The sequence below is a fragment of the Muntiacus reevesi genome, chromosome 6 (assembly GCF_963930625.1).
Source record: "Muntiacus reevesi chromosome 6, mMunRee1.1, whole genome shotgun sequence".
In the NCBI taxonomy this organism is placed as follows: Eukaryota; Metazoa; Chordata; class Mammalia; order Artiodactyla; family Cervidae; genus Muntiacus; species Muntiacus reevesi.
In genome coordinates, this window is record NC_089254.1 from 112,415,938 (window position 1) to 112,437,457 (window position 21,520).

Consider the following 21,520-nt stretch of genomic DNA (forward strand, 5'->3'; position numbering starts at 1 on the left):
ACACACATGCACACCACGTGTGTACACAATGCTCACACACATGCACACACATGTACACAAGAGTACACACACGTGTGTACACACATACCCACACATCACACATGTAACACATCACAGTTCACATAATGCTTACACATGCACACACATGCACACACACCACACATGCTCACACATACTCAAACATACACATAAACCCACACATCACACATATACATATGCTCACACACATGCACACTCACATGTACACACATCACACATGCACACACATGTACACACATCACACGTACTAGGTAAACGCACTCCCTTGAAAGAACAGACTCGACACTGGCACCACCACAAAGGATCCCAGTTATGGACAAGCCCCCTTTGGAGGACCACGGTCATCGGAGCTTCCCCTTCTCCCCCAGCCCCATCCTGCTGCTGCTCCTCCTGGCCCAGGCCCCTGGGCTGTGTGGATCCGCTCGGCCCACCAGGAGCAGGGACATGGGGCAGCTGCGACGGTGAGTCTTCACCTCCGGGGAAGGATGAGCCTGGAAGTCACAGGACACTGTCCCCCCTAATCCATGAGGATGACACTCCAGGTCACACGGCAGCGAAACCCACCTGGAGGAAGCTCAGCGTGAGACGCGATACTAACCCCGCCCCCCGAGCCCCAAGCCCTCAGGAGAAGCAAGCGGGCGGAGGAAGGAGGCTTTGCCGGCTGCCTGGGTGGAGACCACTTTCTCCCTTCCATGGACACTGGTGATCCGGGGTCTTGGCTCAGACGTGGGTTGGGATGTGCCCCGTGGATCCCCCAGGTCCCAGGCCCTCGGGATCAACCGGAACTTACAGCACTGACTGCCCTGGGCCTCCGGCCGGCAGGCAGCGGACTGCAGCCTCAGGACGGCCGTGCAGGTGCTCGTCACAAGGTGTCTCTCTTTACCCCTGGGGGCTGGCCTGGCTGACACAGGGTTGCGACTGCTGGCCCAGCACTGGGGGGTGCTGCTCGCCACTCACCCATTGCATGCACAGACCACACCACGTGGCTCTGACCGCCGCGCTGGCGGCAGCTCCCGCCGGCAGGTGGGGGCAGGTCGGGGTGCACGGCGCAGGGCCGCCCGTGGAGACGTGTCAGGAGGAGTTGGGTGAGGCTGTGGGGGCCCCGAGGGCCCCAGAGGAGGCTCATGGCCTGGAGGGGCACACCCAAACCTGACCTAGGAGGAGGGTCTCCTGAAAACACGAGACGGCCGACTCCATCTGCACAGGAAGGGGACTCGGGCGCCAGGCGGGGGTGGGGCGCGGCCCAGCTGAGAGACCTCAGCCCGTGGGAGCCCCGTCCTGGGTCACGTGCCTCTCCTCAGCATGCAGCCCCCCCCAGGCTGGGGACTGAGACGTCCCGGGACAGGCCCTGAGGGTGTGTGGCGGGCGCGGGGGACAGGCGGGGACAGGACGGGAAGATAGACAGGGTGTCAGAGTCAGACAGTCTGAGCGCAGAAACCGCAGCCCCCTGCCCGCCCCTGCGGGGAGCACCGGGGGGCCCCTGCAGGGGCCACATGTCCACGTGTCTCCAGATGACCAGACCACCCCGAGACCGCTCCACTTGAGTCAGGGGGTAAAGTGAACGGGAAGGGCACGTCGGGTCATAATTTAGCATACACATCCGTGTCAACATCCTGCTTCGACTGAGATCGGTCGTGACGCTGAGCGAGTCCTGTCCAGCTGGGTGGGGGCCGCCCTGACGGGCGCGAGGCTCCGGGCCGTCCCATTGCCGGCTGAGGGCCGTGCCTGCTGCTTGGCTGAGGCTGAAGCCACCAGCTCTATCCTGACTGCTTGGGTTTAGGAGTGTGAGCTAGCAAAGGCTCTGCTTTCCTGGTGGCCCGAGTCTGCGGGGCCCAAGCACGGGGGTCCACCCTTAGAGGCCTGGACGCCCCTATGTGGGAAGGCCGGGCACGTCGAGGGGCCAGCGCCCCCGTGTGGCCCGCCGTGCCGGCGCTCACTGACCAGAGGCTGGCCCACGCGGCGTTCTCACAGCTGCTGACGGGTCGGGACGGTCACGGGACACACACGCACAGGGTCCTGCGGTCACCATCTTTTCTCTTTAAAATCATACATATTTCATTAAGCTTCATGCACAGTGTCTTCTGATTTATGTTAATTGTCAACGAAAGCAAAGACACAATTTTAACCCTGCAGAAGCTGAGAGTTAACTGGCACGAGATTATGTAGTTTCTCCTTAAAAAAAAAAGGAGGGAGGGCCCAGCGTGCCCCCCCCACAATGCAGAGGATGCCGGGTCAGTGAGCCGTCCCATTGCTGAGGCCCGCCGCGCAGGGAGAGCTGTTCTCCAGGGGCCACACCTGACCCGGCAGACACCCCATCCCTGAGCCCCGAGTGCTCAGGCCTGGGAGACTCCAGTGAGAGGAATTTCCATATCAAACCCAATTTAGATGAAAAGTCTTGGTTTAAAAAAAAAACCCAGTGCATCAATAGTCCCTTGATTAGATTTTCATCTCCTGAGCAGACAAATATGAATATTTATTACCATGGATGCAGACTTTCCTCCTTCCATTGCTCTGTTCTTGAATATTATCCACCACTAATTTTTATGAAAATTTGGGCAACATAATGTTTTCACATAAACTGACAGTTCTTGAGATAATCCCGTTATCGTCTGGTTGAAAATGACAGCTTCTGCTTATTCATGTGTTAACGAGGGATTAAATATTGTTTTTAGTCCTATAATCTAAGATGGACTGGAAATTAAAAATTGAACATTGTACATTAGCAGGGCTTTGTTTGCATTTACTTAGAGAAGATCCATAAATTAGCAGTTTAACAAGCAGGCCGTTTAATGTTGCTGCCGAAGGCAACATCACGGATATTTCTAAGTAAATCCTAAAATAAATGGTCGTCTACCTGCTGTACACCCAGAGGAAAGCAAGTCAAAGAAAGACGCCCTTCACCAGAGAAATAAAATGGCAACACAGCAGAAACCGTCTCAGTGTCAGGGATCACTCCGCCTCCCTCCTCTCCCCAGGAAGGGAATGTTGTGTCTTCCTCACTCCCGGGTCCTCACATCCTGAGACATGCTTGCCCTGCAAAATTGGGGGGGGAAGGGACCCGGTCAGTGGTGAGCATGGCCAGTCCTCCCCACTGAACACCCGTGGATGGTCGTTTATTTGCACCAGAGGGTTCAGTCAGTTCAGTCACTCAGTCGTGTCCGACTCTTTGTGACCCCGTGGACTCCAGCACACCAGGCCTCCCAGTTCATCACCAACTCCCGGAGCTTGCTCAAACTCATGTCCATTGAGTCGGTGATGCCATCCAACCATTTCATCCTCTGTCAACCCCTTCTCCTCCTGCCCTCAATCCTTCCCAGCATCAGGGTCTTTTTTAATGAGCCAGTTTTTTTCCATCAGGTGGCCAAAGTATTGGAGTTTCAGCTTCAGCATCAGTCCTTCCAACGAACATTCAGGACCAATTTTCTTTAGGATTGACTGGTTGGATCTCCTTGCAATCCAAGGGACTCTCAAGAGTCTTCTCCAACACCACAGTTCAAAAGCATCAATTCTTCAGCACTCACCTTTCTTTATAGTCCAACTCTCACATTCATACATGACCACTGGAAAAATCATAGCTCTGACTATTTGAAACTTTGCCAGTAATATAATGTCTCTGCTTTTAAATATGCTGTCTAGGTTTGTCATAAATTTTCTTTCAAGGAGCAAGCATCTTTTTAATTTCATGGCTACAGTCAGAATGTGCAGTGATTTTGGAGCCCAAGAAAATAAAGTTTGTCACTGTTCCCATTGTTTCCCCATCTATTTGCCATGAAGTGATGGGACCGATGCCATGATCTTCATTTTTTGAATGCTGAGTTATAAGCCAGCTATTTCACTCTCTTCTTTCACTTTCATCAAGAGGCTTTTCAGTTCCTTCCTCTTCGCTTTCTGTCATAAGAGTGGTGTCATCTGCATATCTGAGGTTATTGTTCTTCCTCCCAGCAATCTTGATTCCAGCTTGTGCTTCATCCAGCCCAGCATTCTGCATGATGTACTCTGGATATAAGTTAAATAAGCAGGGTGACAATACACAACCTTGATGTACTCCTTTCCCAATTTGGAACCAATCCGTTGTTCCATGTCTGGTTCTAACTGTTTCTTCTTGACCTGCATACAGATTTCTCAGGAGGCAGGTTAGGTGGTCTGGTATTCCCATCTCTTTAAGAATTTTCCCAAGTTTGTTGTGATCCACACAGGCTTTGGTGCAGTCAATAAAGCAGAAGCAGATGTTTTCCTGGAATTTTCTTGCTTTTTCTATGATTCAACAGATGTTGGCAATTTGATCTCTGGTTCCTCTGCCTTTTCTAAATCCAGCTTGAATATCTGGAAGTTTTCAGTTCACATACTGTTGAAGCCTGGCTTGGAGAATTGTGAGCATTACTTTGCTAGAATGTGAGATGAGAGCAACTGTGAGGTAGTTTGAGCATTCTTTGGCATTGCTCTTCTCTGGGACTGGAATGAAAACTGACCTTTTCCAGTCCTGTGGCCACTGCTGTTTTCAAAATTTGCTGGCATATTGAGTGCAGCACTTTCACAGCATCATCTTTTAGGATTTGAAATAGCTCAACTGGAATTCCATCACGTCCACTACCTTTATTCATAGCAGTGCTTCTTAAGGCTCACTTGACTTTGGACTCCAGGATGTCTGACTCTAGGTGAGTGATCACACTATCATGGTTATCCAGGTCATTAAGATCTTTTTTGTATAGTTCTTCTGTGTATTGTTGCCACCTCTTCTTAATATCTTCTGCTTCTGTTAGGTCCATACCATTTCTGCCCTTTATTGAGCCCATCTTTGCATGAGATGTTCCCTTGGTATCTCTAACTTTCTTGAAGAGATCTCTAATATTTCCCATTCTATTGTTTTCCTCTATTTCTTTGCATTGATCACTGAGGAAGGCTTTCTTATCTCTCCTGGCTATTCTTTGGAACTCTGCATTCAGATGGATATCTTTTCTTTTCTCCTTTGCCTTTAGCTTCTCTTCTTAGCTATTTGTAAGGCCTCATCAGACAACCATTTTGCCTTTTTGCATTTCTTTTTCTTGGGGATGGTTTTGATCACCGCCTCCTGTACAATGTTACAAACTTCCTTCCATAGTTCTTCAGATCTAATCCCTTGAATCTATTTGTCACTTCCACTGTATAATTGTAACGGATTTGATTTAAGTCATGCCTGAATGGTCTAGTGCTTTTCCCCACTTTCTCAATTTAAGTCTGAATTTTGCAATATGGAGTTCATGATCTGATTCACCGTCAACTCCTGGTCTTGTTTTTGCTGACTGTACTAGCTTCTCCATTTGCGGCTGCAAAGAATATAATCAATCTGATTTTGGTATTGACTATGTGGTGATGTCCAAGTGTGAAGTCAACTCTTGTGCTGTTGGAAGAGGGTGTTTGCTATGATCAGTGAGGTCTCTTGGCAAAACTCTGTCAGTCTTTGCTCTTCTTCATTTTTGTACTCCAATAAGGCAGCTGTTGGGCTTCCCTGGTGGCTCAGGAGGTAAAAAATCTGCCTACAATGCAGGAGACCCAGGCTCAATCCCTGGGCCAGGAAGATCCCCTGGAGAAGGTAATGGCAACCCACTCCAGGATTTTTGCCTGGAGAATCTGATGGACAGAGGAGCCTGGTGGATCCGCTCCATGGGGTCGCAAAGAGTTGTACAGGGCTGAGTAACTAAAGCTTGCAAGCTGCCTTGTTGTGACGACTGGGGTCCCAGATCAAACCACGGATCTGGAGGAGCTCTGGGCAAGACCGTCCCACGTGCTTCTCGCCACCCACAGTGCATTGTATTGGTCTGTGCTTGTCTCCGTGACTGGCACGTAGACGTCTTCACCTTCTCATTTACTGTCTGGCGTGGTGTAGGGCATCAGACAGGGACATTTCTTAGAAGCCGACTCGTCCGGACAATACTGAGCCTAATGAGACGCCCGTAGGACAGAGTTGGCTACGGGTCAGTGTCGGGGGCTGAGTCCTGACCCCCGGACCCGAGGGTCTGACTGCATTTGGAGATGAGACTTTAAGGAGAGAACTAAGGTAAAATGAGGGCCTATGGGTGGGTTACGATCTAGTGTGACTGGGGTCCTTATAAGAGGAAGCGATTATGACACAGCCACGCATGGGGCATGACCGTGTGAGGACATGGGGGCAGCAGTGTCCACGTGTCAAGGAGGGAGACCGTGGGAAGGACGACTGGGCGTCAGACCCCAGCTCCCGGGACCCCTCGAGGCAGCCCCAGGAAACCAGTGCGTCAGCGTGGAGACACTCACCCCGGCCACCCTTCCCCTCTGCAGGCAGTGTCGCCCCAGGGACAGAAGAGTTAGAAGTGTTTACTGCTGGGTGAAGCCGAGTGCTTGTCAAGGGAAGGAGACCTCTTATAATAAAATTTCTCTTTGCTTTATGCCTCGTTCAAAACCAGAGCTGTGGCTGAGTTTACAGTCGCAGAAGCCTGACTCACCTCTGAAAACATCCTTCCTTCCTCATGAACAAGAGGTGAGGTCTGTGCAGACAACTGATTGAGAGTCTGGTGCCCCCCCCCAAGTGACTGGGTGCCATTACCCCAGGGAGGGGCTCTCTCAACACCTGCTGTCCTGGGGACTCCCAAAGAGTGACCATGAGTAAGAGGCAGACAGGAAGGGCCGTCCCGGTGTCAGCAGGACGGCCCCGAGGCTCTGGTCCAGGTGCATCCGGGGGGCCCTGTGGGTGGCAAGACCAGCGCCTCATTCTAGGAGCCAAGCTCGGTCCCTGCCCACCCCCACCCCCACCCCATAGCTTATCCTGAAGTTGGGAAGTTCAGGTTTTACACTTTTCTCCCTTGGACAGCAAGGAGATCAAACCCGTCACTCCTAAAGGAAATCAACCCTGAATGTTCACTGGAAGGACTGATCCTGAAGCTGAAACTCCAATACTTAAGCCCCTGATGCGAAGAGCCAACTCACTGGAAAAGACCCTGATGCCGGGAAAGACTGAAGGCAAGAGGAGAAGGGGAGCACAGAGGATGGGATGGTTGGATGGCATCACCGACTCGATGGACATGAGTCAGAGCACATTCCGGGAGATGGTGAAGGACAGGGAAGTCTGGTGTGCTGCAGCCCATGGGGTCACAGACTCAGACATGACTTAGCAACTGAACAACAACAACAACTTGTCTCATGACCTCTGCAGCTAAAAATTTTATATGTGCAGTTAACCTCGCTTTAAAATACATCCTATTTATGGAGTGCAGCGGGTGTCCTGTGCCTCAAGAAGTACGTCAGGGATTTCAACTTTCAAGAATCTTGAGAAAAAGATACCATGACAAGACAGCGAGAATTAACTAATTTAATGACAAGTAACAAATGAGACTCTTTGCGTTTCATGTTTTCTCTGAAGCGTGCAATTATCAGAAAGGTCTATAAGTGAACATTTCCATGCGCTTCTCAGGACAGGTGAGATCAATCACAGCTCCAACCCTGGGGATAGACAGCCGTCCAGTCCAGTTCTCCAGCCCTGGTTCATCCACCATAGTTCACACCGGTCAGACGGGGCAGTGGGGGGCGGGGAGCTGGGGAGCATGAGTGTGCATGTGTGTGCATGTGTGCACATGCGTGTGCTTGTGTGTGAGTGCACAGGGCCTGGGGAGCAGGGGACCCAGTGTAGCCCGAGGTCCATTCACTCACACTTGACCCTGAATCGGCTGGAGAGGTGAACTCCATCTACCAGCCAGGTGAGCAAGGCACCTTAACCCTGAAAGGAGAGAGATTCAGTTGTGGGGTCAGCGGACAGTCACTCCCGGTGCTTGGATGATGTCTGTGATTTTCGGGTGTTGAGGGCAAACTGTCTCCCTGAAAGCTGTGTGCATCTCCTCTGCCCCGGTCCTGGGAGGGAGCCTCCCAGGCCATGGGGTCTTTGTGGGGGTGATCCAGGGAAGCGCGGGCACTCGGGGACAGGGTGGCCCTAGTCCTCCTAAGAGGAGACCCCCGGGGAGGCCATGAGGCGGTGGGGCAGAGGCTGGAGGAGGCAGCCGAGGACTGGACAGCCCCAGGCGCGGGACAAGGCGGGAAGCAGCCTCTCTGGGAGCCCCCAGGGCGTGCAGCCCCGCACGGTCTGGGCTCAGCCCTGGGCTCAGAGCCGGGAGAGGACAGTGTCTGCAGCCCCGGCCTGCAGAGCTTTGTTACCACTTCAGCCCTGGGACCCGACGCCGGGTCAGAGGTGCCCACGGTCTGGGAGAGAGACTGCGGGCAGCAGGAGGTGCCCACCAGCCGGGGAGGCCCCGGATGGGGCAGGTCGGGAGGCCGGTCCCGCAGAGGGACGAGACGGGATCTGGGCACTGGGGCCTGTTGACAGGGCCCCCCGTGGGGGTGCAGGGGCGTCAGAGCACCTGTGGCCCCGGCGAGGGCGGGTTTGTGGGTGAGCTCGGGGCCTGGGTGGAGGCGCGCGGGGAGCGGCCCTGTGCCTGGGGCTCTGGGGCCAGGTAAAGGGAGGGGGGTCCCCCTGGGCCCACAGGACCTCTGGCCTCCCTGGATGCTTTCGGGACCGCGCCCTGGCCTGGGGCTGTGGCTCCAGCAGCAGCTGCCCTTCTGCTCAGACGTGGGTCCACACGTGATGGCTGGGAAACAGCCTTCTGGGCCCGGACACACCGAGGAAGGGGCCCGGTCCCGGCGGACGCCCGCGTGGGGGTCCCTCCCTCACTGCAGGGGCGCCGCGGGCCACCTCGACAGAGCAGGCCCACGCGGTGGTCGCCAGCGTGGCGCTGGCTGCATTTCTGTTTTGACGTGAGATTGTTTTAAATTTGGTGTTTGATTATATTTAGTGTTCCATTGGTTACTAATTACTTCATATGGGTGAACACAGCCTTTTTTTTTGAACTCACGGATAAAGCAGAGGGGAAGTATTCAAATCAGCAATTAAGGGCTGCACGTCCGTCGCCATGGAGACGCGGCCTGGGATGTTCACAGTTAAAGACCGAATGTGCCCAGGCGGGCGTCCACCTGCTGCCCGGAGCTCGCGGTCACTCTGCCCTGACCAGGGGTGACTGAGCTGCCGCGGAGGATCAGACCACAAGCTGGAGGCACTGGGCAGTGAGCTCGCAGAAGATGGGGGACCGGCTTGAGCTCACGTGACCCAGCACAGCCTGGGGAGCGCCCTGGAGGGGGCGGGTCCCCCAGGGCGGAGCAGCCATCCACTCAGAGCAGCTCCCCGCCACCCCCAACCCTGGGGTCCCTGGGGAGGGAGGCTGTGAAAGCACTGATCTGGGGTGGGGGCAGCAGAAGGCAAGCACCACCAGCCCGCCTCGGGGGGAACCTGCCCGCCCAGGATGGACAGAGCGGGGTCCGGACTCCCAGGACTTCGGGACGCAACCTTTACCGAGGAGTGCAGTTCAGGGAGGTCATCAGGGTCGGCCTGAGCCCAGGTTCCCCACCGAGTGATGCCCTCAGGACTCGTCTCCCCCACGGCGTTTCGGGTGGGGACTCTGGGGGCAGCGGGAGTGGGGGCCCCCGGAGGACCCGCGTCTGTGGGCGGGAGACTGGAAGCCAGCCCTGGGGCTGACCCTTCAGCGGACACATTTCCAAGCCATGGGAGCCTCAGAGGCCCTTCACCTAAAAGGCGGAGCTCAGGACATTTCTAATTTCAAGGCAAGGCTGGATTCAGGGACCAAGGCTCGGCCTCTGGAGGTGATGCCTGGAGGGGCGCTTCCGACCTCAATCCCCCACGCCAGGCTCCCCACCTGGGGGTTGCCTGCCTCTGCCCAGCAGGGTGGGTGTCTGGGCACCAGGGACACTCGTCTCCTGGGGGCTGAGCCCGGCCACATGGCCGCTGGCCCGAACGAGGCTGGGGTGCTCTGCGAGGCCCCCTTCAGTGGTCTTCACTCTCTCAGCAACTCCAAGTCCTGGGGCTGAGGATCGAAAGCGGGCTTCTGGAATACTGAGTTCCGGGGGCTCTTCCGAGTGTCTGCAGAGCTCAGCTTGACATGAACACTGCCTTCTGACCCAGGCTGCCCGGCTCCAGGGAGGGGGACCGGAAGCAGCTCACAGACCGCCGAGACACGCCTGCTCCCGCGTCCCAGGGGGACGGCCGCCCGGCCCCAGCTGGACCACAGCGCGGCCCGGCAGGGAGACATGCGCCAGGCACTTTCTATAGCAACGCGGCTGACATGTCGGACCAGGATGGTGGGGGTGCCACAGGCAGACCCTACGCACTCCATCTCACGTGACTGCTCACCCTGACGCTGCATCAAAACTGAATGTGTTACCATGGCAACTGCCTCATCACCAGCACCTCGCCTGCTTTAAACCCCGGAAAGTACTGAAAAGACCCTGTGGGCCCATGTGACGGCGACTTCATACAGCACCTCGGAGGGAAAGGATGCCGTTTCACACGAAACTCATATTTGCCACCATGTCAACTGCAGTTAATCACATTGAACATATTTTAGTCTGATTCTCGTCACTTTTGAGAAATAAGAAATTAGTGTGAGGAGCCCTGGTTAAGGCTGCGTGTGGGACGCTGTGCTGAGCTCCGAGGGGCCCAGCCAGCAGAGCTGGGGACCCGTCATCGTGGAGGGGACCACGCAGCCGCCCCTGAGCTCTGACCTCTGACACCGACCCCTCAGCCCAGCACGGGAGTTCTCAGGGCAGCCTGGACAGACCGTGGCAAATGTTTTGATGCAATTTTATGCAGATTTTCTTTTTCAAACATAAATAGGAATATTTACAAATCTAAAGAAGCCTTTCTTGGGATAATGCACATTCTATACTTTGAGGAAAAAAAATCAACTTTCTCCGCTCAGAAACACAGATTAGAATAAAAAATGAGTGACAGGCACAAGAATATAATCTGAGGAACCAGAGCCCACAAGGACGGGCACAGGGCAGGGACCCTAGCAGCCCAGGACGCCCGAGCCCCCGGGTGGCTGCCAGGGTCCACCTTCCAGTCTCTGGTTGCAGCCGGACAGGGTGGGGGAGCCGTGGGGGTGAGAGCGGCCCCGCCAAACAGCCCTGAAGTCTTCAGGGTCAAGTGGCAGCCTTCCAACACCCAGCATCGCCTCAAACTCAGCTCACAGTCTTTACCCAAGGCAGCCTGCCGGCTCCAAGCATCCGTCTGATTTATCGTGTCACCAGTCATCCTCAAATGTGACCAGCTTCTGCTGCATGCACTCTGGAGCCGGCAGCTCCTCCTGTCTCACAAGACCCACCCCCCAGTGCCTATCACGGCTCCCCACCTGCCTGGGCCCAGGTGCGGTCCCTGCAGGCCGCTCCGCCCTCTGCCGTCCACACACACGGTGCTTCCCCTTGAATTTGCAAACAGGGGCCTCAGTCTAAACCCGGGGCATTTGTGACCACTTACCACGTCCTGCCTGGGCGTCTGTGTTAACACACGGCACCACAGATACGAGTGTGCGAGGACTCGAGTTACCTGGAATGCCCTCCTCAGCAACCTGGGAGCCACGCCCAGCGCACACGCGGTATTTCCTCTTGCGTCCTCGCTTATTTAAAAGCGAACATGTACTCAGTTCCTTCCGTCGTGAGCTTTTTCTTTACTAGAACTTTAAGAAATGGTATCAAAGACAAAACGACAAACACCGACACACACATTGCACCGATGCCCATCTCCTGGTTCGACTCTCATCCTGTAATGACGTGGGTGCAGCCACCGCGGTGTGGGGACCCGGGAAGTATACACGGTATCTCTGTGCCCTCAGCGCAACCTACCTCCTGTGAATCTACAATGATGGTAAAATAAGAATAAAACCCATGAATGGTGCTGACGGAGGTTTTGGAAAAGGAGAGATTGACGTGTGATCCCACCATTCCAGGGGTGACGTCATGCCTGCACGCGCTCCCCCAGCCCAAGTCCACGGGCACAGTTTCCACAGCCGCACTGAGGTTCAGAGCTGCCGCGACAGTTTTCATGAAATAATATGACATAATTAATGACCTTCCTGGGGTTTTATACTTAGGTCAGTTTTGGTATTTCCAAAGCTCTGCGTTTTCATTTTTCTTAGTGAAAGTCGCTCAGTTGTGTCTGATTCTTTGCGACCCCGTGGACTATACAGTCCATGGAATTCTCCAGGCCAGAATACTGGAGTGGGTAGCCTTTCCCTTCTCCAGGGGACCTTCCCGACTGAGGGACTGAACCCAGGTCTCCCATGTTGCCGGCGGATCCTTTACCAGCTGAGCCACCAGGGAAGCCCTTCATGGTCTTGCCTGGTGCATTATCCCCGTAAGACAAGTTTCTGGGGGTGTGATGCCCTGAGAGTGAGGACCTTCTTAAAGTGTCAGGTCCCCACGTCCTGCAGCTTCCTGAGTCGAGTGGGACTCTTAGTGCTTCTGATCTCTATTAGAGATCTGAGACTAGGGCCCACCAGCTACCTCTGTAACCACGCCCAAGGAGGAGGCTTCAGATCAGCGCTGGGACGGCCCCAGCGCGTCTGCAGGCTCCGCACTCCAGGGTCCTCTGCCGTGTCCCCCACTCCTCCTGCTGCCACGGGGTTTCCTGCATCACCACGAAGTTACTCCTGTGGAGAGCTGGTCCCCGGGCAGCACAGCCACGAGGCATGTCTGTGATGAGCACCTTGCAACTGTGAGTACCGAGCATGCACCTGTGGGTACTGCCAGCACACCGTGGGTACTGACTGCACACCTCTGGGTACTGACTGCACACTGTGGCTACTGACTGCACCCCTGTGGGTACTGACTGTACAAGTGTGGGTACTGACTGCACACTGTGGGTACTGACTGCACACCATGGGTACTGACTCCACACCGTGGGTACTGACTGCACCCTTGTGGGTACTGACTGCACACCGTGGGTACTGACTGCACACTGTGGGTACTGACTGCACGCCCGAGGGTACTGACTGCACACCGCGGGTACTGACTGCACACTGTGGGTACTGACTGCACACCCGTGGGTACTGACTGCACACCGTGGGTACTGACTGCACCCCTGTGGGTACTGACTGCACACTGTGGGTACTGACTGCACGCCTGAGGGTACTGACTCTACACCTGTGGGTACTGACTGCACACTGTGGGTACTGACTGCACCCCTGTGGGTACTGACTGCATACCGTGGGTACTGACTGCACACCGCGGGTACTGACTGCACACCGTGGGTACTGACTGCACCCCTGTGGGTACTGACTGCACCCCTGTGGGTACTGACTGCACACCTGAGGGTACTGACTCCACACCCATGGGTACTGACTGCACACCGTGGGTACTGACTGCACCCCTGTGGGTACTGACTGCACACCGTGGGTACTGACTGCACCCCTGTGGGTACTGACTGCACACTGTGGGTACTGACTGCACACTGTGGGTACTGACTGCACGCCCGAGGGTACTGACTGCACACCGCGGGTACTGACTGCACACCGTGGGTACTGACTGCACACCGTGGGTACTGACTGCACACCGTGGGTACTGACTGCACCCCTGTGGGTACTGACTGCACGCCTGAGGGTACTGACTCCACACCCGTGGGTACTGACTGCACACTGTGGGTACTGACTGCACCCCTGTGGGTACTGACTGCACACCGCGGGTACTGACTGCACACCGTGGGTACTGACTGCACCCCTGTGGGTACTGACTGCACACTGTGGGTACTGACTGCACACCTGTGGGTACTGACTGCACACCGTGGGTACTGACTGCACACCGTGGGTACTGACTGCACACTGTGGGTACTGACTGCACCCTGTGGGTACTGATTGCACACCATGCCTGTGGGTACCGCCTGCACACTGTGGGTACTGACTGAACACGTGTGGGTACTGACTGCAAGCCCGAGGGTACTGACTGCAAGGGTGTTTACTAAGCATGATGAAGGCGGGCGCCACCCCATCCACACGTGAAAAGTGACCCCTGGGGGTGACAGCTTCCCCGTGGCCTGAGGCCCATACGTGGCTCTGCCCCATCGTCTTCTCAGGGCAGGGGGTTGGTACCACGTGCCTTCTTCGCACCTTGGCAAAGGGCCTCAACATCAATCCATCCCCAAGTCCAAGCGGACTGGCCACAGGGTCCCTGGGGACTTGGCTCAACACTACCCTCCCCCCCCCCCCCCCCGAGGATCCCCGTGACCTGGGCTGGCCCGGCTGCAATTCTCTGGCCGCTGAGCGATACCAGTCCAGGCCGTGAGACCTGCCCAGTTCCTCTCAGGGGTCCCCTGAACCCTGGGCTTTCATAACAGCTGCTGAAACAGCCACATCCTTCCACAGATGGCAACGCTGGGGGCGCTTCTGGGGGAAACTACGCTGTTTCCTCAAAGGACCGTGGAGTGTCCCCCTGCTGCCCGCTCGGTCTCCCATGATGATGGTGGGCAGCCGCACACAGCTGAGTCACGGTAAGGCATCGGGGAGGAGCAGACCACAGGCTCACAGCCTCTCAGGGACTGTGCGGACCCACACGAGTTTGGCCGCAAAGACCTTTCTCTGGACAAAAATCGTACCCAGGAGCCGGAATGGTGACTGACGGGAGGGAAGTGCAACTGGGCTGAACCGGGGGGTGGACGGCCACCTGCCCGCCCCGCAGAGCTCCCCGAGCCCAGGGACCAGGGCATGCTCCCCGACACACCCCCGGGGCCGAGGGCGGCTCCAGTCCTGCCCACCCTTCTCCCTGAGGCGGGCCCAGCCCCTCCTGGAGAGACGCCCTCGGCGGAGACCCCCCAACCCCCCATGCCCCCGCCCCCCTCTGCCCCAGAAGGCAGCTGGTCTCCCCATGAATGTGCGCTTCTCTCCCTAGGCCCTGGGAGGCTCAGATCAGTGAACCTCCAGCTTAGCTCCTGCATGCCTGTCTTTGCCAGTTTAACTTTCAGGGCGGGGGGCCCTCAGGGGGTGCAGGAGAACCCCTCCTCCTTTCCCCACAACCTGCGAGAAGGCAACTCTCCCTCCTGTCTGGCTCGGCTGTGAGGCCGCCGTCCGAGGCTACGCCAGGGCGCCTGTGCCGGGGCCCCACTGAAATACAGGCAGGTACATGCTAATCGTATTGCATTTACAACACTCTAGAGAACTAGGAGGCCGCGGTTTATTTCAGATACACCACGGAAGCCACTCTCACGGAAGTGATGATCTGGGGACAATCATCTACATGATTTTTCTTCCAAATGTTTGAGTTTTTTTCTTGATAATATCATAATTTTCCCTTGGGAAAAAAAAAACATGACTTTATTCACTTGAAAAAATGTGAAGACGTTCAAGACATCAGAAACTAGATTTTGAAAAATGTCAAAATACCACCAATCTATCAGGAATGTGTGCATCCCCTCTAATCTGTTCATTGCCTTTAAATTTTGTTTTGAGATATTTCCATTTGGCTTAAAAGGCTTTAATTCCGCTATCTGTCATCGCACGTTGAGTCAGCATCGCTGGGGAGACATCCCGTAAATGCTGGCAGATTTCTAGGAATCAAGACTCTGCTCCACTTTCCAGAGTCAGGAATTAGCAGAGACATTCATATCAAATACATTTCAAGGAAAATCAGAAGCGTCAAAATCAGGCTCAACACTGCATGAGGCAATTAAAATTAGAAAAAGAAACGCTAGCTTCTTACACGTATCTCCACTTGCCCCTCCTGCGCCCGTTTCCACGATCCAGGGCCCACCCCACGTACGCACACGCCCCTCCCTCTATCGGGCAGAGCTACATGGGACCTGGGTTCTGGGCCTGAGAACCCATCAGAGCGACCTCAGACAGCCGCAAAGGCGACAGCAGCACTGACTCTGCAGATGAAACAGGACGGGGCCTGGGAGAGCTTTAGGTCCTTGTTTCACCCAGGCGTGGAGACCCCTTGCTGGTTTCCAAGGACAGAAAGTTAGGGCTGGTGTCTGGGCGCGCCTGGAGTGTGGAGAACGGGCCAGTGGGGTCATCGTCACTGGATGACGTAGAGGTCGTGACCCCCGGGGACTCACAGACCCCACACAAAGACCCCTCGGCGCAGCTGGCTCCAGAAGGAGGCCAGGAGGACCAGAGGCCACGCTCAGGACAGTGACCACTGCCGTGACCGCTGAGCTCCCGGGGCCGTGGCCGGGGACCACCCAGGGGACGCTGGGGGCTGGGCCGGGCTGGGTGTCAGGAGTGAGCAGGTGCTGACCTGCTGGTGCGAGGTGTCCAGACGCCTCTGCACATTTGGGGGTGGTTTCGGGAAGGAGGAGGCAGCGAGCGGCAGGGAGGCGAGAGGGCCAGTGTGCTGAGAGACTGGTGTCCGGGGGCTTTCATTGTACGAGCTGGACAGGCCGGTGCACGTGCTTGTGCCGACAGGAGGAGCCAGGGAGCAATGACCATGCGGGGGAGCGCGAGGGCAGGACGGGGCATGGGGTCCCGGTGCTCACGGGCGCCAGGCGCCAGGGGGCAGGGCGGGTCTCCGAGCTGTAACACGGGCGTCAGATCACAGACAGGTGGCCCTGCGTGCAAGCTGGGTGTGTGCCCGGCCAGACCAGGAGTAGGGGGCGATGGTCAGCACCCTCCTCCGAGACCTGTCCCTGCGACCTCTACTCAGGAGTCTGCAAAGTCGCAACACCCCCACCCCCGGCCCTGTGCCGGGAACCACAGCGGCCCGGCTCCACACCCCCACCTGGACCCTGCTTCCCCCGTCCATTCCAGGGCAGTCTGCCACCTCCAAGGAACACGCTCCGCCCACCACACAGGACGGAGGGGCCCAGCGCCTGAGCGCCCTCTGACAGCCGACGCCCAGGGCCCTCGCCCGAGTCGGTCTGGGTCCGCCCACCACCGGGCACCAGGCATGTCCTGCAGGAAGGACATCCTGCAGAAGCTGGGAGCCGCGGATCAGAACCGTCCATCTGGGCTCGGATCCTCCGAACCCTCTGCCTTCCCGCCAGTGGTCACTGCACCCCCGAGGGTTACGGGTGGTGTGGGGGCCAACAGACCCCCGGCATCCCCTCCCCGTCACTGATCGCCAAGGTTGGGGACGCAGGGACTTCGAGGCAGGCCCCCAGTCTGTGGAGCACAGAGCCTGCCTCTGTGCCGAAGCAGCCGCTAAATACGTTCTTATTTCAAGAGCCAGGGCTCCGACCGGCCTTGGAGTGGCCACGTGGAGGCATCTTGCCCTGAGCCAGGAGCGCGTAAGTAAGCGCCCTTAACGGTTAATTACTGTCGCTGCGGGCGTGAAATCAGGGATTTCAGATGCGAGCGCACAGACTGGCTCCGCGCCCGCTGACTCACGAGCAGGACAGCTACCCCAGGGCGGTGCGTCCGCGGTGCACAGCGCACGTTTCATTAATTGCCGGCGACCGGCCCTGCCGGCGCCAGGGCCGTGGGGCTGAGTGCCCGATGGAGGGCTCGGTCGAGTGCCTGCTTCTGAGGCCGGCGCGGCGACGGACGGCAGGCGTTACATCAACCCGCAGGCCCCTTGCTCTCTCCGCCCCGCCCCACGGGGCCTGCAATTAGGGAGACGGAAGGGCCCCTCCCACGGGAAGAGAACACCCTTCCCGCGGCAGGCCTCACACCTGAGCCCCTGGAGGAAGGGAGGTCGCACTCCCAGAGGCTCTGGTGTTTTCTCAGCAAGACATCGAGCACAATTTCGAAGGCAACCCAACAGCGTCACACAAGCCGGGCACCACGCGTGAGCACCCCGCCCCCACCGGAGGGCCAGCCCACCGGCCCGCCGGCCTCTGCTGCGCCCCGCACGGCGGGCTGACCCGCCCGAGCCTGCCAGGTGCCCGGCCACGCAATCACTCACCGAGCCGACTCCGGCCTGAAGAACTCTCAGCCCAGACATGGTCTGCAGTTTGTCTTTGTTGTCAGCTGCGGGAGAGATGGAGAGGTGAGAGGTCAGTGAGGAGAGGAGAGCGCTCTCCAGACACCTGAGCACCACCCCCCGCCGCCCAGGTGAGCTGTGGACGAGCCTGGGGTGGAGACCGGGCCGGGGGCTCCCCACCGAGGGCAGGCTGTGGGTCCCTCCCATAAAACGTCGTGGTAGGAAATTCACAGCATCCTTATGGAGCCTGGACCAGAGATGGGAGGCAGGCCTGCCGCCCGGAGTCTTGGTTTGAACGACAGGCTGGTTGCAGGTGTGTAATGACTGGGAAGTAGGTTCTGGTCACGCGGCTTGTGTTCACAGACAGACTCGCCAGCTGGGGGGCCTGGCTCTGCCTTCCTCACCTGCTCCGGGAGCTGTCCACCCCCTCCGGCTCCTGCCCCTGGCAGATCCTCCTGTAAGGAGCCACCTCCAGCACTGCCCTCGTCCTAGTTTGCTGGTGACTCAGAGTGAGCAAGACTCTCAGAGAATGAATTACCCTCCGTATCAGACCAAGTGGAGTGGGCCCTGGAAACAATTAGCCGCCAGAGACGAAGCCCAGTTAATCCCGCGGCAGGCGCGCGGTCCCCACCTCCTGGAGAGGAAGTATGTCACAAGGCAATTGACCTTGGCTTACGATTCTGCGGGAATGTTCTTTCGGATAAAGCCCATGTCATTTTGGAAATGAAAACCAGAAGAAATAGAATTTTACTGCAAGCCCTAAGAAGGGAGAGTGCATTGCAATTGTGATTAATGCAGAATGAGATAGCAAGAAAACAGCAATTACTTTCAGTCTTATTGTGAAACACATCATAGGTGATGGAATTCTATCTTTCCGAGGGATACACACAGTGCCTGCCACAGCCACCTCCCCAGCCTCCGGGGCCCTCCCCTTGTCTGGCAGAAAGTTTTCCTTTGAACAAATGAATGTTATTTCTTACATTTAGGTAATTAAGAGGCGCTGGGGGAGGCAGATGCAAACCCGGGGGTTACTGCACCAGCACTTTAAGAGGCTTTCAGCTGGGGAGGGGGCGGCAGGGCAGGGAGGGGGCAGCGGCTCAAAGGTAAGCCGTGAATGGAGGATATTCTTTAAGAGACAGGGTATAAAGCAATTGATTTTAATGTTCTCTTGCGAACAAAGGAGGCATTTTACTGAATGACAGGCTACTTTGGGGGGATAATAGTGAGTCTTCAATAGGCTGAGGACACAAAGCACTAAAGATGGAATTAAACGTGCGCCACTGTCGCTGCAGAGAAGGGACAGGCATTCCAGGCACAGGGCGAAAAGCCAGTCGGGCAGGAAGGCTGCAAGTAGTACCCAGCCAGGGGTCCGCACACCTGCCAGGAAGGGCTAGGCGGAGACACCTGAGGCTCAGCTGCCAAGGATCGCTTGCCATCCTCAAGTGTGCCCACAGAGGGCTCCCCCAGCTGACCGCCTCTCCGGGGTCCAGCCAGGGAGCCTGGGGACTCAGCCTCGTGCTGACAAGGGGCTGCTTCTGCTAAAGGATTTTCACTGGGAACTGACACAGCACTCAGGGGGGCTGTCCCTGAAAAACCAAACAGGCGGGACAGACAAAATGCTGGGGCTGGTGCGTCCTGCAGGCCGTTGGAGCATCCAGGGTCTGCTGGGAGGGGCTGAACGTGGCCTGGTCCCACCAGCATCGGCTGGAGGGATCCCTGTCTCCCCAGACATTCCATTACCACCCACAGAAGCCCCAGGCGCATCCCCTGCTCTGCAGGGGTGATGGGTCAGCAGGGCAGGGGGCTGGTCCCTGCCTCCCAGGTCAGGACGCACATCTGCCCCTGTTCTCTTCCGATTTGCATAGTCTGCCCCATCCTTTGATCCTACTGTGGTCCTCAGATGCTGCAGGGTGTTAACACCCCTCCGTAAGTGGGCCTTGTCCAAATAACCGCATGTGCGCACACACACACACACACACACTCACGTGCACACAGGACCAGGGCATATCCTGGAGCGGCACCCTGCGGGGAGGACCAGCCACCTTCGCTCAGCTTCACATTAACCCACAGACTCTGTTCTATGGTCGCCATGGCTCAGCAAGTGCTGAGTCTGCCCCAAACACCCCGCACTGTCCACTTTTGTCGTGTTGCCAAGAACAGCACGAGCTGCCAGTGTCCCCTGAAGGCTGCCCGCCCACCCAGACAGGCTCTTTCTCGACAGACATGTAGCGCCTTTGCCGGGATGCTCACGGGGGCCTCCGGAGGCCACGGACACCTTCTCCTAACAACTTGAGTTAGAGTCACAAATCATGCTGCCTTGCGTTCGACTTCGGGTCCACCTCCCGTCCACCTCCATCCTCAGTCAGAGAGCAACAGTGCCCCGAGGCGCCGCCTGGAGCGGGGGTCCTCCGAGAGCCCCCCAGGGCCGCTGTCTTCCCGCTTTCAGCCGAGAAGCCTCCCAGGAGACAGTCAGTGCGGCTTCCGGCCACAAGCGTGTGCCCGCGGCGGTGGAACGTGTGTGTCTGTGGGACCTAAACGCTCCTCTCCAAGTCTCAGGCTCTTCTGTGACCTTCTCGGTCTTGGGCATCAAGTCCTTTTCAACAAAGCCCGTCTCCCTTTTGAAATTTCTCACCGGTGGGGATGGCAGCTGCACACACACTCCGGGATGGTACCTGTCTTCCAGCCCGTGTGCACGGTACAGTTTTTATTTAGCTGGGCCCTTTTGTGGTTGTTTATTTACAACCACTTATTTTAGCTCACATTGACCTAAAAGGACGAGCAGCCTGCGAGTCTTCAGCATGCTCTGTAAGTCTCAGCCATTCTGAATCCTCCCCATGTTGTTCTTAGACAGTCAGCACTGTGTCCATTTGCTCAGAGGCTTCCTGGCCCAGCTGCATGGACTTCGTCTCATGCATCCCTTCTGCCGAGTGGAGGGGATCTCGCGTGTTCATACATCGTGTCCCTCACCCGGACGTGTGCACTGAGCTCCGTCAGGCGTCCAAACCTGGCTCCCATGCACCGACCCCTGTGTGCCCCCCGCCCACCACCCCCTGGAGACACAAGGGAGACGAGCTTCACCCTCCACGGGGCGTGGAGCTCACTGCCACTCCCAAGCATGGCTGAAGCCTTTCGAGGGGACAGAGGAGCCTTGCTGGGCCTGGATGTTCTGCTGGACGTCAGCTCCCAGTTACTTTTATGGCCAAATGTGCACCCTGATCTGGTGGGCATGCGTGAGCGCCAGCAGGCCAGGACGCAGAGACTCTGAGAGAAGCTGCTTTAATAAAGGCGAGAACAATGCATAAAGCCCATTCTTATCTTCACAGGAGACAAAAAGGGTTTCCAAACACAAAAAGAAGTCCTTTAAAATTAAATTCGCTAGATGAAGGATATGCAAATTACCTGGAGGAGCAGAACCGCACAATGTTCTCAAAACTCCGCAATAGCCTATTTAATTAGTATTTTAATTTATCAGAATAATTCTTCGCACTTGACAATTTATGCAGCATTCCATATAATTAAGCACGTAGCTACAGTGGAATAATTTTGCCTCCTTCTTTATCCTCGTGATTTTAATCTGAAAGGATGTGCAGAAGTCTCTTCTGTGATCTAAATTGCTACAGGGACAACTTAATGGCCGTGCCCATTAGAAAGCGGAAGGGCGGGAGCGGGGCTGGGCGGCGGGCGGACACCGGGGACCCGCCGCTTCAGGAAGGCGTGGAGCCGGCTTCTGGCAGAGACAGAGGGGCTGCTCCTGTCCGCACCCCTGTGCTCGTCCGCCTGAGGAGAC

The 21,520-nt window shown here is 56.6% G+C and overlaps 1 protein-coding gene across 2 annotated transcripts in view; it reads right to left on the reverse strand.

The window, feature by feature from the left end:
- The window catches only part of PTPRN2 (protein tyrosine phosphatase receptor type N2), a 601,207-nt gene that overhangs the window by 230,367 nt on the left and 349,320 nt on the right, over positions 1-21,520 (reverse strand). For both annotated transcript variants that reach the window (XM_065938706.1, XM_065938705.1), the window contains one exon: positions 17,716-17,780. In XM_065938706.1, coding sequence (XP_065794778.1) covers positions 17,716-17,780 — 65 coding nt within the window. The remainder of the gene's footprint in view (positions 1-17,715; positions 17,781-21,520) is intronic.